This window comes from Curcuma longa, chromosome 3 (genome assembly GCF_044706935.1).
Source record: "Curcuma longa cultivar G26 ecotype Majalengka, Jawa Barat chromosome 3, ITB_CL_G26_1.1, whole genome shotgun sequence".
Taxonomy (NCBI): domain Eukaryota; kingdom Viridiplantae; phylum Streptophyta; class Magnoliopsida; order Zingiberales; family Zingiberaceae; genus Curcuma; species Curcuma longa.
The window spans coordinates 17,452,168-17,468,729 of record NC_133863.1 but is presented as its reverse complement, the minus strand read 5'-3'; the positions used below and the strand labels follow the sequence as shown (position 1 = coordinate 17,468,729).

Genomic DNA, 16,562 nt, shown 5'->3' with positions numbered 1-16,562 from the left:
CTTCGCACCTGTGCAGGTCGGGAATATATAGGTCTCTTGTCCCGTCGAAGTTAGCAACAGGTGACGTCGAGCGCTTGGCAGCAACTGTCTTTGTGGATCTCGCTGACGGGAAGAACCTGAAAAGGCAAAACTGAACAAAGGGGTTAGCGAGGTGCCGGACTTTCCCGGCAGGCCACTCCGATGCTTAAGTCAGAACAGAGGATAAGTAGTATGTGAGCGTAAAGAATTCAAGAGAGGGCTTTCTTTCATACCTGTAGGGTTTATATAGTAGCAGAGGGAGCGTGATCTTCGGATCTTAACGCGTGTGATTGGCTATTGATGCGCTATTAATGTGGTAGGGATGATCTTTGACGATTTTTGAACATCCAATGGCTCAGCGGGGTTGATTATCTTCATCCGACGGTTGTGTGCATAAGTGTATGGGATTTGTAAGGACCAAGTTTGCGAACTTGGTCCCGTCCTTATCCTTTCGGATGAGCTGATAAGACTAGGGATGGCAACGGGTTCGGGGGTTCGCGGGGAAGCCTTCTCCATCCCCGTCCCCGAAACCCAAACTCATATACCATCCCCGTCCCCATCCCCGTCGGGTATCATAATTTAAATACCATCCCCATCCCCGGCGGGTTTCGGGTATCCAGCGGGTTTCGGGATCCCCGCGGGTTTCGGGATTGGTTTTCCCTGCGGATATTTTCATGGGTATCCCCATACCCATATCCATCCCCATCCCCATCTTATTTTTTTTAAATATTAATTTAAATATATATATATTATAAAATCCTTACAAAATAACATTATAAAACCAAATATTAAACTCTAAAACAAAACATTATTTCCAAAACAACATCTAACTAATGCATAATCGATACAATAAGTTTGAAGTTCTTCCATTCTTCAATTTTTCAAAATTTTGACACCACTTATCCTACAAAAGAAAAAAAAAGAATTAACTATAAGATGAGTCGGGTTCGGGGATGGGGACGGGAATATTTAGAATACCATCCCCGACCCATCCCCGTTTTCCGAGATTCGGGGATTCCCCATCCCCATCCCCGCTTTCTCGGATTCGGGGATTCTCCGGTCAAAATGGGTTCGGGGAACGGATTCCCCATCGGGTCCGGGTCTAATTGCCATCCCTAGATAAGACTGAGCCAAGGAGAAGGAGTCAGCATATTCTGTTGATGGTTGACCTGATGCTTGAGGTCGGAGGATACGTGGTCAAGCTCTCCTGTATGTGTGGCCAGCTCATCTGAGTGTGGGCGAGCTCTCCTATATGTGTGGCCGAGCTCCTCTGATCGTGGGCGAGCTCTCCTGTATGTGTGGCAGAGCTCATCTCATCATGGGCGAGCTCTCCTATATGCGTGGTCGAGCTCTCATGTATGTGTGGCCAGCTCATCTGAGCATGGTCGAGCTCTCATGTATGTGTGGTCGAGCTCATTTGAGCGTGGCTGAGCTCTCCTGTATGTGTGGGCGAGCTCTCCTGTATGTGTGGCCGAGCTCATCTGAGCATGACCGAGCTCTCCTGTATGTGTGGTCGAGCTCTCGTGGTCTGTATGTGTGGTCGAGCTCATTTGAGCGTGGTTGAGCTCATTTGAGTGTGGTCGAGCTTTTCGAGGTTCGCTCATATAGGTCTTCGAATAAGTTCTATTTTCTCTTGACTTTTGACTAAATAGATCAGCTTAATATATGCCACGTAAGAGTAGTATAGCTCTACCATATCAATTCCTATTAAATCAAACTTTCATCTACATATCGTTTTTCTATTATTAAATTTTATTAATTTATAAATTGTATAGATGAAATCTTGTTATAAAATATAGCATCCCGAGGCGTAGCATAGATGGTGGGTGTATGATATTGTTGGCGTAATGAGCAAGGGTCGATTCTAGGAGGTGATAACATAGGATCAATCCCGTCATGTGTTTAACGCCCTTGTACCTACATGAACCTCCCTTCATATGAAATCTACCTTTTATTATAAAATATAGCATACCAATTAAAATTTTTGTATTATAAATTTTTTAAATGAACTTTTCAAATAATAATTTCGATAATAGTACCTCGAGTTACTAAAAGAATTATGTAGATTGAGAGTTAGAGTTATCTATCGAAGATCATATATGTTGGTTGGTGTAATCATCCATGGGTGGATGAGAAATTTTAATAATTGACAACTATTCAAGTTTAGGTTAATAAGATGAATCTTACTTGTATTGTGAATGTGCAAGATAAGTGAAGTCCTTGCACATTAGAAGATCGAATGTAAAATAAGAAAAGCTCAGGAAAATCAAGTAACGAATGATTGTAAGAATAAGTCTGTGCAGATCGGAAGACCTGATGGAAGGTAAGAAAAGTCTAAGAAGATCGAGGATCAAATTCTTGACAAAATATAAAAACCTGAGTATATTATAAAATCGGATGCAAGGGTAGACGAAGCCTCGGACATGTGGAAGTTCTAAGCACACAAGTCTAGGAGAAATGAGGATAGAGAAATTTAGAAGAATTTCGATCGTTATAATGGTTAAAATAGGTGTATCAATAAATTGGTAGTATTGAGCAATCGATTAATATACCATACACTTGAAGGGGATTATGTGCTTGAGGGTTTTGGGATAAAAAATCTTGAATTAGGGTTTACCAATCGATTGGGTAAGACATGACAATCGATTGGTGAGCCAAAATCCTAAATCTCGAATTGGGTTTTTGCACCATCAATTGATTGGGTTAAACCAAAAATCGAGGTTTGCATTGTCAATCGGTTAGTAAATAACTCCGAGCAAACAGAAGTTGCCCAAATCGATTGGCCAATTCGACTGAGCATTAACAACTGATTGGTATAATCAATTGGTAGTGTTTATCAAGCAAACAGAAGTCTACCAAATCAATTGGCCAATTCGATTGGGCATTAGCAATCAATTGGCAGTGTTTGTCGAGTGAACAGAAGCCTACCAAATCAATTGACCAGTTCGATTGGGCATTAGCAATTAATTAGTGAAATTGATTGGTAGTGTTTGTCGAGCGAACAGGAGTCTGTCAAATCGATTGACCAGTTCGACTAGGCATTACCATTCGATTAGTGTTAGCTCACTAATCGATTGGAATTCAAAAATCAAGATAATCTCATTCATCGATCCGGAGTCGATGACCGTTCAGCGGATAGTCAACAATCGCTTGGTGAGTACTACTAATCAATTGGTGGCGACAAAAAAGTACAAAAATAGTCAGATTCAAGCATGTTTAAACTCCACCAATGGAACAGTGACACTCCCAATGATTTTATTGCTCAACCTAAATTCGAAAACTCTCATTCTTAACATCTTCAAGCAATTAAGAGGAAAAATCTTGTGTTAAAAGTTTAATCCTATTCTCCTCTTCTCTCTGGTTGTAATTTCCTCTCTTTTTGTTGAAATTTATAAGTTTGTTGTAATCCTGTTATAATAAGAAGGTTTCTCCGTCTTCAAATTTAGTTTGAGAATGAGGAAATCAATAAAGGTAGTAGAACACTATGTTAGCCTTAAACATAGTCACCTAAGGAGAGGCGATGAATCAAGTGATTGTGTGTGTTGTGCTCGTTTTGCTTCAAAGTTTCCGTCGCACATTTTCAACAATGAAGCAAACAGAATTATTCAACTCCACCTTCTAGCTCATAAGATTCTAACATTGTCTTCCTACACGTAACCTCTACCAAAGGTGCAAGAACATTCAATCTTAAGGAAAAGTCAATTGCCAAGTTTATTAAATCATTCAAACTTCTCAAACGAGTAGTCCAATAGTGTAACAGTAGGACGCTACATGCAATAACCAATTCACTCCCCCGAAGAATGGTGTAACGGTAGAATGCCTTCTAAGTTTTTAAGACATCTAGGAATTGAGTCTCAATTTCGATGAATTAACAAATGAATTTCTCTATAATAGATGGTTCACCTAATTAGAATGCTAGGCTGATGGACCACCAGTTATTTGTATTTTTTGATTTACTTTATTAATTGGTGAAAATTTTTTGTAGAGTTGAATCGGTCACTCTCAAAATTAGTCGAAGTAGATTAGATACTTGTGTCAACTAAAAAAAATAACCAATTCATAATTTTGAGAGATTACCAGTTATGTCTCCTCACTTAGTTGCAAATTTCATATGATTGTGAAGGTCGTGAGATAGCATTATTACTTAGATCATTAATTAACAAATGCTAAATTCATTTAACGATCGACAATTTTGTCACTAATCAATTATTAAATTAATTTAGTGATCGATTTAGTCAGTCATGATATTTTTTATCATTAATTATATCTACGATGAAATTTTATTTCTACCGCTATTTATTTGTTAAATAAATCTAATACATTGTTAATTTCTATTTTAATCTATACAAATTATAAATCAAATTCAAATAACATTTATAAAATGCAAAAACAATTCATCAAAATCATAATACAAATACTTATCCAAAAGTATTCATATATTCTAAAATATAAGTTTGTTCATTAGACGAACTAACTAGAGAGGGAGATATTCAAAATTAAAACCTGAACACTTAAATTATCAATAAATAAATATATAAATAAATAATTATCATTACCCTAAATATCAAAATGCATCTAAATCTGCCCGCGCATTTTGTTTGTCTTTAAAGAAAAATATCATATTAAATACCGATTAGTGATGAACTTAATCTAAAATAATCATGGAATTGATGATACATAGATTGAAAGGTTTATAGAGTAAGACAGAATGAATAAAGAGAAAATTTAATTAACGTATCAATCGTTGGAATGATAAACAAGTATCTATGTATTTATTTCCCGAAAGTAAGAGTAATCCTCCCATTGCATAATGGTACTTATCGGATATAGAATAGATCTGCTTCTCTTTGTTCTTATGAACAGAATTTTTCCCTTATTTTCAATGGAATGGAATAAATATTAATCTTTTCTCATACAGAATCTACTGAAAAGTTATGTACATAGTCTTTTCCAATTCCAATGCGATAAAATAAAGTGACATAGTGTCTAGTTTTTTTTTATATATAAAAGGATATTTTCATGGATTTAATTTGGTATCGTGTTCATACTGTCGTATTGAATGATCCTGGTCGATTACTATAGATCCATATAACATTAATGGAGCATATCACAATGTGATCTGCCATCTCACGTGCTAGGCCTTGTCCTTGGATTTGCTTCTATAATAAAACCTCTCTTTTTTGCAATTTTTTGGCTTTATTCGTCTTACATTAATCTGCAATACTATAAATAAGATCCTCACGTGCTAGGCCATCTGACGTGCCAGGTGGGCCTCCGAAGGGATGTGGCTAGATGATGTTTGGCAAGAAGGAAGGATCTTGGCCACCCATTCCAGTCGCTCACACTAACAAGTTGAATCGTGGTCGTAGGATTCGAAGTCGGTACCACGAAAGAAAAAAAATGAAGGGAAAAAAAAATGAAGGAGGAGAAAAACCAGCGACTCAATAAAACCAGCGATCTCTGTCCTCCGCCCTCAGTCTTCTGCAAGAAGCTGGTGGCGATCGATCTGGAGATTGATTTTGAATCAAAATCCTTACTGCCTCAGGGAGAATTCGTATTCGAGGCTGATGCATGTGGACTTTGAGCCTTTCCTCTTCTGCAAAAAGGTGGATCCGCCACCTTAACGGCCTCACACGGTCGGTCCTACGATCATCTGTAAAAAGGTAAATCGAAAAAGTACAGTTGATTAAGACGCAAGAGAGGACTTTGAGCCTTTCCTGAATCTTGATTTCTTGTAGGAGGAATTAGGATTTCGATGTGTTTTTGAAGTGCATTGGATTCCCCAGCTTGACCTGTCGGTCAATGACAAATGGGCGAGAAAGAAGAGAGAGAGATAGACCGAGAACAGCACCTTACTAGTGCCGCAACAAGACAAGACACAAAAGTAAATTAAGTCAAAACCACGACAGCCAAATATGCAGCACGACAAAGACACATTGTATGTAGGTAATCGATCAGGCCAGGCTACAAGAAATGAAATATTATTTCTAAGCTAACTAGAAGAACCATCAGCAGTGAGCAGTCAGAATACCATCTCTCAGGTCCTCCATTGTTAGCGTCATTAGCCCATCAGTGTCAGCAGAATCAAAATCAAGCCGAAGATCCAAACTTTCACGGGCATTTGCGAGTAGTGAATCTATGAGTCCTCCGTTCATCTCTCTCCTCTGTTTCTCAATTATCTCACTGTTGATCAACTCTGCAATGGCAGGGATGCTGCAGGATGGATGGAGCTTGAATCCATAGAGAGAGCAATTTTGATCTTGGTTGTTCATTTTGAGATGAAGGATTTGTGCGAGTTCAGTTGTGCTGAAGTCGTCAAAGTAAAAGAACTTAGTTAACTTCTTGCAAAAACCTTCATTTGACTCGATCACGCGTTTCATTGGTTCGGAGTACCCAGCAAAAATCACCACAACTTTACCACTGTCCATCACAGACATTATCTCTTCTAGTGTCTCCAAGCCATAGTCCTTATCATCTGTTTTTTGCATTGGAATCAATCTGTAAGCTTCATCTACAAAAAGAATTCCTCCCTCTGCTTCACTTATCTGGGAAAATCATTCAATGTAGCATCAGGATGCTTACTCTAACAATACTAAGATTTCATAGATTTACAATATTGCAATATGATATTTAACTATAAGGGCCTCCAAAATTTTGAAGGTGTCTGTCATAGTAAGAAATTAACTACTAGAAGCAACGTTGTGAGAAATTAAACATGTTTTGTGGTGCCATAGTGTTCTCTAGTGCATCAAAAGATGCAAACAAAAACCCCATGATACCAGGATAATTGATAATTAATGTACACATATACCTTTCGTCTGGTTTTTGGTCCTGTGTGCCCCACGAATTCTCCAACTAGGTCAGTTCTTTGCACTTCTGTAACTTTATCAGTAGATAAAATTCCCACCATATGAAGGAGTTTACCAAAAACACGAGCAACCATTCTTTTACCTATCAAAGATAATAACCCTTCAACACTTTGCATATCCAAATCATAAAAGCAGCAAGAGAATGGGAAGATAACATTTAATATCATATTACAAACATGATCAGGATTTAAACAATAAGATTGCTCCATGTGTCCGACTATTTGCCATCGACTACAAGGATGTTTTCCACCATTAAGTACCATATTAGATTATATCACTAGTGATACCAAAATCTAACAGTTTTTGGTTTCTTTATTTTCCCATTTTCAAATCTAGTAAGAGAGAATTTTTTGCATGGAATCAGAAAGGTGCTATAATTAACCTGGCAGGAATCAATGTTTCAACAATTGCACCAGATAAAAACCTTCGTTGTAGAATCAAAATAAGTGATTGCTAAAATTCACCCTCAGTCTTATCACCAGCAGTCTTATTCAAAGTTTCAAACTTAATGGTGGAAACTAATTAGGAGATTGTGTTTCATCTTGAAACCTAGAAATCAATTAGTGATCCACATTGAGCACCTCTAGGAGACAACAAAACTCTTGATAGCTGCTGATTGAGTGGCTACCTAGTTGCTCCCATAGAAACGAAAGCAAGGTTTTGACTCATATTCCCCCTAAAAGTGGATTGCTACTACCAACACATATCGAGGATTTTAGGTGGAATCCTGAAATTGTTTCATCACATGAGAAATAGGAAATTCCTCTTGAAGGACTCATAGAGACAACCACATGTTTGTCATGTTCAAATATACATCCAAGTTAAAGAACAAATAACTAGTTTGCTATTTGAGAAACGTAGACTAAATTAGTGGCACTATAACATGTCAAATTGAAAAAGTATATCCTATGTTTGAGAAGAACCTCATCATGTATTATATCAAATACCTGTTCTAGGGTTACCAAGGAATGTCATATGTGGGGGCCTTCTTGGAGCTATATGTAATCCAAATGCTCTTCTCTTCTCATCAAAAAGCATGCCCCTTGCCCATCTGCGCAATTGCATTTTGAGATCATGCAACCCTACAATACCTGAAATAGCTACTTCAAACGCATCCATTTTAGCTTTTGCTTCACTACATGATTCAATAGCTTTGCGCTTCCTTTGCTCCTCCATGTGCTTCATAAGGATTACTCGAAGTTTCTCACTACTAGCACCATCTGATAGATGATTTAAAGGGTTCATACCCTCCTACAAAGAATATTATCAGATCTCACTTCAAATGATTCTAGAAGATTGTAGTACTGTGAACACACTGTTGGAATACAGTGCTGATTGTAGTGTCAAAGACAATGTATGCTTTCATTGATATTGCCTGTATTCCAACAATGTGTTCACAGTACTACAATCTTCTACCCGCAGTGCATGCCAAACAGCCAAATGTAATAGAGCCATCCCATTCTGCAATAAAGATTAAAAAGGGAAAAATAAATTAAGAGGCTACATGAGAATCAGGTGCAATATATTCAGTGAGATTAAAAAGGGATTTACATTGGCTTTCGCCTCTAGTGAAGCACCCTGCGCCAACAGGAGTCTTGCAGATTCACTACAACCATTTTTGGCTGACATATGTAATGGTGTTTCACCATACTGCAACAAATAGGTGCAAGGAATGCCACAAGAGAATATATTTACCAAAGTTAACACTGGTAAGAGTGGATTATTTGCTTCAGCCTACCATGTTCTTTTCCTCTAACTCAACTTTCTCAAGACCTTTCCACTCCAGATGGTATTTTACAAGTCTGGTATTGTTATATCCCGCTTGGCGGAGCGGTAATCGTAGCATTTGGCTCGGACCCGGTTCATCATGTCAGCAGGCACGGACCAAGGTCTAGCCACCTTCGGAGCTTCTGTGGTGATGGAGGAGTGGCTGTCGCCGGCCGTCCGCAGCTGGAACAACCGCTACACAACGGCGGAGAACGACGACAGAGAAGGGCGGATAATCGGCGATGAAGCAATCTTCGAACTGCCGGCGCCGCTCAGCTTTGAATCAGGAACTCGGGGGAAGAAATGCTGGTGGAATGGAGTGGAGGAGGCTCGGTGACGAAGAAAAACAGAGAAGATGCGAAGCAGAGGAAAGAAATCGCATCGCGAAGGGGGAAGAACAGTGGGCGATAGAGAAACCTAGCCTGCGAGCCTCCTCTCCCTTCTGTGAACCGCTGCTTCTTTTAAGGCGGAGCCACTGAACCGGCTGTTGTATTGAACCGGCTGATTGGACCGGCGGTTTGAAATGGATTTGAACCGGATTTGAAGTGGGCTTGGACTGGATTTGAATTGAGGTTGGGCTGGTTTTGAATTGAGAGTTGATTAAGCCCAATTTGAATCTTTTAACCCCCTTTAAAATTTGATTGAGCTACATATGGATATGACTTGAACCCGAACTCGAACCAAAACTGATTTTTTCTCCAAATTGAATTTCCTACAAAATAAATTACACACAAATTAATATCCATAAATGTCATAAATAAATAAAAATTTGAATAACATCAAAATAATCCATCCAGATAAAGAATAGTCCAAAAATCCATATTTATGATATGAAGTGCGGTCTAAACCGGTCCAATCTAACCCTAATCTTCCGTAGAAAATGTCACTCATCAAATCCCCCACACTTATTCTTTCACCTCCCGTGAAAGTACTAATATACATTATTTTCCACCCTACAATATCAATCAAATCAGAAAATTACAACAACAAGCTAAATAAGAGTGACAAAATTTAGAAATCCAAGCAATCTAGAATTCAATTCATACATGAATCAACAAAATAGCAAATTCAATCCACCCTAAATAAATTAAGAATGATGACTACAAAAAAAAATCTCACAGGATATATAGTGTGGCGTTCATCCTCATAATCATGTGAAAAGTGGATCTCTCTCACGCTACTTATGGTTCATGCACTACCATATGCTTGCTCTACTTCTAATCTCGACCACTATCATATGCATAAAATTACATAATCCATGAAGATTTATTGCAAAAGAATAATGAATAAAGAATGAACAAAAAATAATGAATAAAGGAAATAATGGAAGGAAAATAATGTGTGTCAAGGGAAAATGAAGATAATAGATATAAGTGGAAGAAATGGGAAATTTACATTCTTCATAGATGAATCAATGGAATCATGCCCGGTAAAACTCAAACCAAGCTAATGTGGGGTGAGCTAATAGCAAGAAAACAACTCCTAGTAACCTCCTCTAGACTCTTAATATATCTCCAATAAACCTCCTAGTAGGGGAACAAGAGTTGCAAAAACTCACTATCACTATCCCAAATGATATCACCAACTCAAACCTTATTTTTATTTCATTTCATCCAAAAAGAACTAAACTCTTTTTTTTTCTTTTTTTTCACTTCTATTTGTTTTGTTTTTTTTCAGTTTTTTTTCCACAGATCACTTTTCTTTTTTTTTCAAATTTTTTTTTCATCATATATTTTTTTTCCACAGAAGCTTTTTTTTTCAACCTATACTAAAATAAAATGAAACAAAATAAAAATACAACCAACTAAAAATAAAAAATAATCAAAACAAAACTACTGGTCTATCAATGGTGAACTCTCTAATCAACACACATACCCCCACACTTAAATTTTTTGTCCGTCCCGGACAAAATATCATCTTAGCAATCAAAGTTCCCAAATCTAGGGAAAGAAATAAAAGAGGTGATAAGGAAAAATATGATACACTAGAGATGGATTATTCGAAAACCTAAACTAATAAAAAAGAATGAATAAATAAAAAAATAAAGGAATGATCTTCATGGAATTATGCAATCCTATGGTAATGTGATCACGACAGAATCAGAGCAAGTTCTAGAGTTACATTTACCATAAGTGCCCCACAACAAAGAAATCAGGCTCAATCCTCACTAGGTAAAAGAAATAGTCATCATCGCAACTATTTAAGGTAAAATCTATCACTAAGTTGTATCCTCACATAATCCAGGAACTCCTTCATGTCTATAAACCTCTAGAATTCGACAAACTTAGATAACTAAGTTATCATAATTCCTAAGATGATTAAGTCATGCAGGGGAGGAAAATTTATTGTGAAAGAATCATGAATAGATGAATAAACAAATCCTAAACTAAGTTATTTATTTACACACCCTAAGCTAAGTTATTTATATACAACCTAGGCTAAGCAAGAATAATAAATCATTATGTACATCCTAAACTAACTAAGGCATGTGATATGTACAAAGAAAGGAAACAAACAATAAAGAATAGTTATACACATCCTAATTACAGAAAAAATAAGCTATTCACATCCTATTTATAGAAAAGAATCAAAAGAAAATAAAATAAATATATACACAAAAGAAAGAAAAATAAGAAGAGATAGTTTACTCCCCTTTCCCTGGGAAGATGGATCGTCGCTAGAGGAGTCCTTTGATTCTTGATCGCCCTGGGTTCTCAACTCTGCAGATGGATCCAGCAAAATAGATGAAAGTGATCCTAGGGACTCAGTGCAATTCCCTACATTTTCGTGCACCTCTCCAACATAGACAAGTCACGACCAAGCATTAGTGCACCTAAAATCAACATCCTCAAGATCATTAGAACAAAAGAACTAAATAATTAAGAATAAATAAATGAATAACTGAATAAATAACACCAATCAATGAATAAACGAACTAACTAAAGAATAAAAGAATGAATAAATGAATCAATAAATAAACAAACAAATGAATGAAATGAATAAATAAATAAGAACACCAATGTATAATCTAAAATATACAAACATCATATGAGTCCCCGACACTCAGCAACCAAAGGAATACTCAAATCTCTAAAGGGAAGAGTTACAATCTGGAAGTTTGATATCTCTAGTAACCGATCCTTGGTATGCCCATCGACACCAACCATGTAGATAATGACCTTGTGGAGGTGTTTGTAGTCCTGTAGAATCCATAAATCTCCATAGGTAATCAGAGATATGTGTGATGATGAATTCATCCCCTCAAGCAAAGACTAGAAGATCATCAACATATGCCAAATAGGTGACTCGAGTTACAACACACATCGAATGGAAGCGAAACCCTAACTGCCTAGTCGCATCTCTGAGAAGCTTGGAGAATACCTCAAGACATAAATTAAACAGGAATGGTGATAGTGGATCTTGCTGCAATAAGCCTCTGGCTCCACAAAAGTATCTAAGCATCACCCCATTAAAATCTATTGAAAAAGAGATGGTGGTGACACATTCCATAATCCACTCTATATAAGATGTAGGAAAGCCAAAATCCTATAGTGATGCCCTTAGGAAGCTTCAATCAACTGTGTCACAAGCCTTCTGGAGATCTATTTTAAGAACACATCACAAGAAGACTTGCTTCCTAGCATACTTCCTCAATTGCTCTTGTGTCAAGTGAATATGCTCTGTAATGGATCTACCCTAAACAAAGGCTACTTGAGTTGGATCAAAGAAACTATTAATGATTGTTGTCATATGTGTTGTAAGGATCTTAGAGACGACCTTCTAGACAATTGTGCAATAGCATATGGGCTAGGGCATGTGCAAACTTAGAAGCCAATGCAATGAATATGCGATTTCATTGCCTCAATAATCTACATGAATGAAGAACTTCATGATAGCATCCTAAATATTTGAGTCCATTGTGTCCCATGTTGCCTTGAAGAAACTCATATATATCCATTAGGCTCAAACACCTTGTTAGTCCCAATGTCAATTAGTACCTTTCTTACTTCCTCTAGAGTCACTAGTTGTATCAAGCGACTCCACTTGCTCTATTGCTAATAGTGTTCCTTTTGTTGTTACACTTGACAAGATCATGGAAGCATTTGGTATTGTAGTCATTGTTCCTGAGATACACACTTGACTTTCTATTGTAAGAACTACCTTTTTGCTTCTGCTAGAAGAGTAGCACGAGCCTACAACCTACTATAGTTAGCTATTGAGGGATCCCCTCCTAGCGCCACATTTTGAGTAGCCTCAAGATGCTCCTGAGCACGTCTAGCCTGTTGGGAAATATGCTAAAAATGTTATTGGTTAAGAATCCTTCGTCGACCCTTCAATTGGTTCGACTTCTACTTTAACCTAAACTATGATGTGCCATGCCGTATTTACTCATACAACTGCCACCAATGCAAGGTCTACATATTAAAGAATTTGAAAGGTCTTGTAGGTTTTCGCTCCTCTAGTGACACTTAAACCACGATACAAGAGTGATCCGACAGACATCCCAGGAGTAGGAACTCAACATAGCCTTTGAAATCCTCTAGTAGACAACGAGTGTTCACCATGACAAGGTCCAGTTTGCAAGAAACAGTTATGTCTATCCATGTGAACTAACATCCATAAGACTATAAATCCACAAAACTCTCATTGTATACCATATCCTCCAAGTCCTATAACTCATAATGTTTCAATGACATCCTCTAGTCTTTTCCTTTGCAATCAGCATCACAATGAAATCCCTAGAATCGATCACAGCTTTGTAATAGCCTCTCTCATGTGCCATAGTGCACTCCATAATAGTCATCTGTTGATAATGTCGTGAAGGTCATATACGAAGGTAGTTAGATCATATACGAAGGTAGGTAGGAAATTATTTAAAATTTTAAACTTGATGGTCACGAGCTTGATCAGTTGATTTAATTTAAAATTTTTTAAAATAATTTAAATAAATATTTAAAAATAAAAAATGCTCTATTGTTTAGGGCATAAATAATTTTTAGTAAGATTTAATAATTTTTGAAAGAAAAATATTTTTTAATGATATGAATAATTAAGGATACTTTTTTAATTTTCTATCATATTTAAAAATATATTTTTCACCTATTATTACATTTGTTTTTAATTTTTATTAATTTTATTTCATTTTAAAAAGTTGTAAATTGAAAATAAAAATAGGTAATTTTATATAAAAGATTAATATATAAATTTAACATAAATTTTAAGATTTTTTAAAAAATCTAAACAACATTTAAAATTTATCAAATTTGATAATAGTCTTAACACATTTATTATTTTATAAGTTTCATTAAATCTAAAATAATTATTATAGTTTTTTAAAATCTAGAATAATCAATTGAATTATCTAATCAACTATATGTTTTCTCAAATCTAGCATAATTAATATAAGCTTTACAAATTAAATCTAGTACATTGTCGTTGTTAAGGTGTAGAGAAAATGAATCTATCTTAGGGGTTTTCACATTATATAAGATTTTAATATCCTATATTGTTTGATTTAATGTTGGCGTTGTTATGTTACTTTCTTAATTTACTGTGGTGGTCGGTAGAAAACTTTCATATGATTGGACCGATAGTCTCTAGAATTAATCGGTTCGAAGAATTAGATATCTGAATTATTAAAAAATGATAATGTCATTACAATCTAAGATTTTTTACTATGTCACTCAACTGTATAACTATACCATTATGGATTGCTTCTAGTCGTCGAAAGATCAAAATATAAGTAAAATATTTCTATGGTCTTCATAAGCGATGATTAAGATATGATCAGACTAGGGATGCAAACGAATCGAATCAAATCAAATAGTATAAAAATATCGATACTTATGTTCGAGTTTAAAAAATATATGTGATATTCAAATTCAATTCGAAATTCAAAAATATAAATAATTTTGACTTGAGCTTGGGCTCAATTCAAATAAAATTTGAGCTCGAGTTCAGTTCAAATTGTTTGAACCTTAACTCGAGCAAAATCAAACTATAATTCAAAATGATTTAAATTTGAGTTTAGTTTGAGTTATACAGACCTAAATTTAAACATATTTAAATTAGATTCGAGTTTAATTCACGAGCAACTCATGAACAATCAAATAAAATATTATAAATTTGAATTCAGCTCAAAAAAAGTATCGAGCATGCTGAAGTTCAACTCAAATTTGATAATTTCAAATATGATTTAAATTGAAAAAAGTATTCAGCATGCTGAAGTACCGAGTATGCTTATCTAATTCGGTTCAAATAACCGAATTAGATAAGGAATGATCTTATCATTGAACAATTATATCAATTGATTGCTATAACTTCAGTCCTTTAAAAACCATCTCAATCAACTCTAATGGATAAGATAACATTCTTATCCTTTAATTGATAGTTTTTTAGTTGACTAAAATCCTTGCTAATCGACTTGAACCCAACAAAGAGCATCTTGTTTCAAAATAATTGACTCAATAGCTTCAATTGACTAAATCCCTCTTTCAATTGATTTAGGCCCAAACATAACCTTTCTAAAGAAGAATGTTTATAGTAAGTTCTTAAGTCAACTCAATACTTTTGTTAACTAAACTTGCTTGAAGATGTTGACTTGGCTCGACTTGACTCATGATAAAGCTTAAACATTTACTACAACTGAGAATCCACTATTCCTTGGTTGTACAAACCACTAGATAAACTCTACCAAAAAATACAATCCCAAAATTACAATCCCTTATAAACTCGAGATTGATCAACATTTGTATTTTGATGTTTGAATAATATGTTTGTTAATTATATCAAGTATGCTAAGATGAGTGGATATATAATTGTGGAAGAAGACCAAATGGGTCAAGGTTAACCAAATACTTGATAGCAAATCCAATAGGTGTTAGCAGATAGGAAATTTAAATAAGTCAAGGTTGATTAGATACTTGATTGATAAGAAATTCAAGTGGGTCAGGTGGGCCAAACATTTAGCACTAGCGAAGTTTAATAAATGTTGGTAGTGGAAAGTCCTAATAGATCGACAATAACTAGATGTTAGGTAGTGGAAGTCCAAGCAAGTCGACTAGGATTAGATGTTTGGTAGTGAAAGTCCAAATACGTTACGGAGGACATAATACTTGGCAGAGAAAGTCCTAATAGGTCATGGATGATTGAATGTTAGGAATACGATGAAATTCTAAGCAAAACAAGAAGGATTAAATGTTTGGCAATATAGTAAAATCCTAGTATGCCAAAGTTGACTTGAGATTGGATAATAAGTGAAGTCCTAGAGACAAGTATCTAGGAATGTGAAGTCTGGTGAATCAAAGTCAATTAGTACTAGGCAGATAAGGGAGTCTTGGAGATATGGAGTCTTTTAGCATGACATGGATTCAACTTTAATATGGTTGGAATTGAGTGGTAATCAACTGATGAAGTAGTTTTAATCATTTGATGAACTTAAAATTATAAAGTTGTGATTTGAGCAAATTTGAGATATAGTAATCGATTGATAGAAAATTGACAGTTGATTAATGGGCAATTAACTAGGCTAGTCAACTAGTAAACAACAGCCAACGAATAGAAAGTTTCTGAGTCAATTGTTGAATTGACTGCTGGCATATCAATCATAGCAATTGATCAGTCAACTGCTAATATTACAAGTAGCAGTTGATGGATCCATTGGTGATTGCATGTTTAGATTACTTAAATATAAAATCCACTAGTAGATGATAATCAGTCGATTGATGATGTAGCAGTCGATTGACAAGTGTTTTCCAATCGAGTCGACTATTGGGTGGATTCCAAATCTAAGATGCATAATATAAATAAAGACTCAAGGAGTTGTTGAGAATGTACAATGACTCTACTACTACTAGGCTTTGAGATATCTATGCTAGAGTATTGAGAAGGATCCGATCAAGGTTTTAG

At 35.7% G+C, this 16,562-nt stretch overlaps 1 protein-coding gene across 2 annotated transcripts in view; it reads right to left on the bottom strand.

Annotated features, from left to right (window-relative positions):
• Nucleotides 1–5,944: 5,944 nt before the first annotated feature.
• The window catches only part of LOC141824694 (protein CfxQ homolog), a 34,846-nt gene continuing 24,228 nt past the window's right edge, over nt 5,945–16,562 (bottom strand). Inside the window, exons 1-5 of one of the 2 annotated variants that reach the window (XM_074712023.1) lie at nt 8,626–8,859; nt 8,439–8,537; nt 7,835–8,348; nt 6,830–6,969; nt 5,945–6,563 (exon numbers count right to left, since the gene is read on the bottom strand). In XM_074712023.1, the coding sequence (XP_074568124.1) occupies nt 6,027–6,563; nt 6,830–6,969; nt 7,835–8,132 (975 nt within the window). In that variant the 5' untranslated portion in view covers nt 8,133–8,348; nt 8,439–8,537; nt 8,626–8,859 and the 3' untranslated portion in view covers nt 5,945–6,026. Of the gene's footprint in view, nt 6,564–6,829; nt 6,970–7,834; nt 8,349–8,438; nt 8,538–8,625; nt 8,860–16,562 lie in introns of those variants that run through there. The other variant, XM_074712024.1, reaches the window with a different exon arrangement.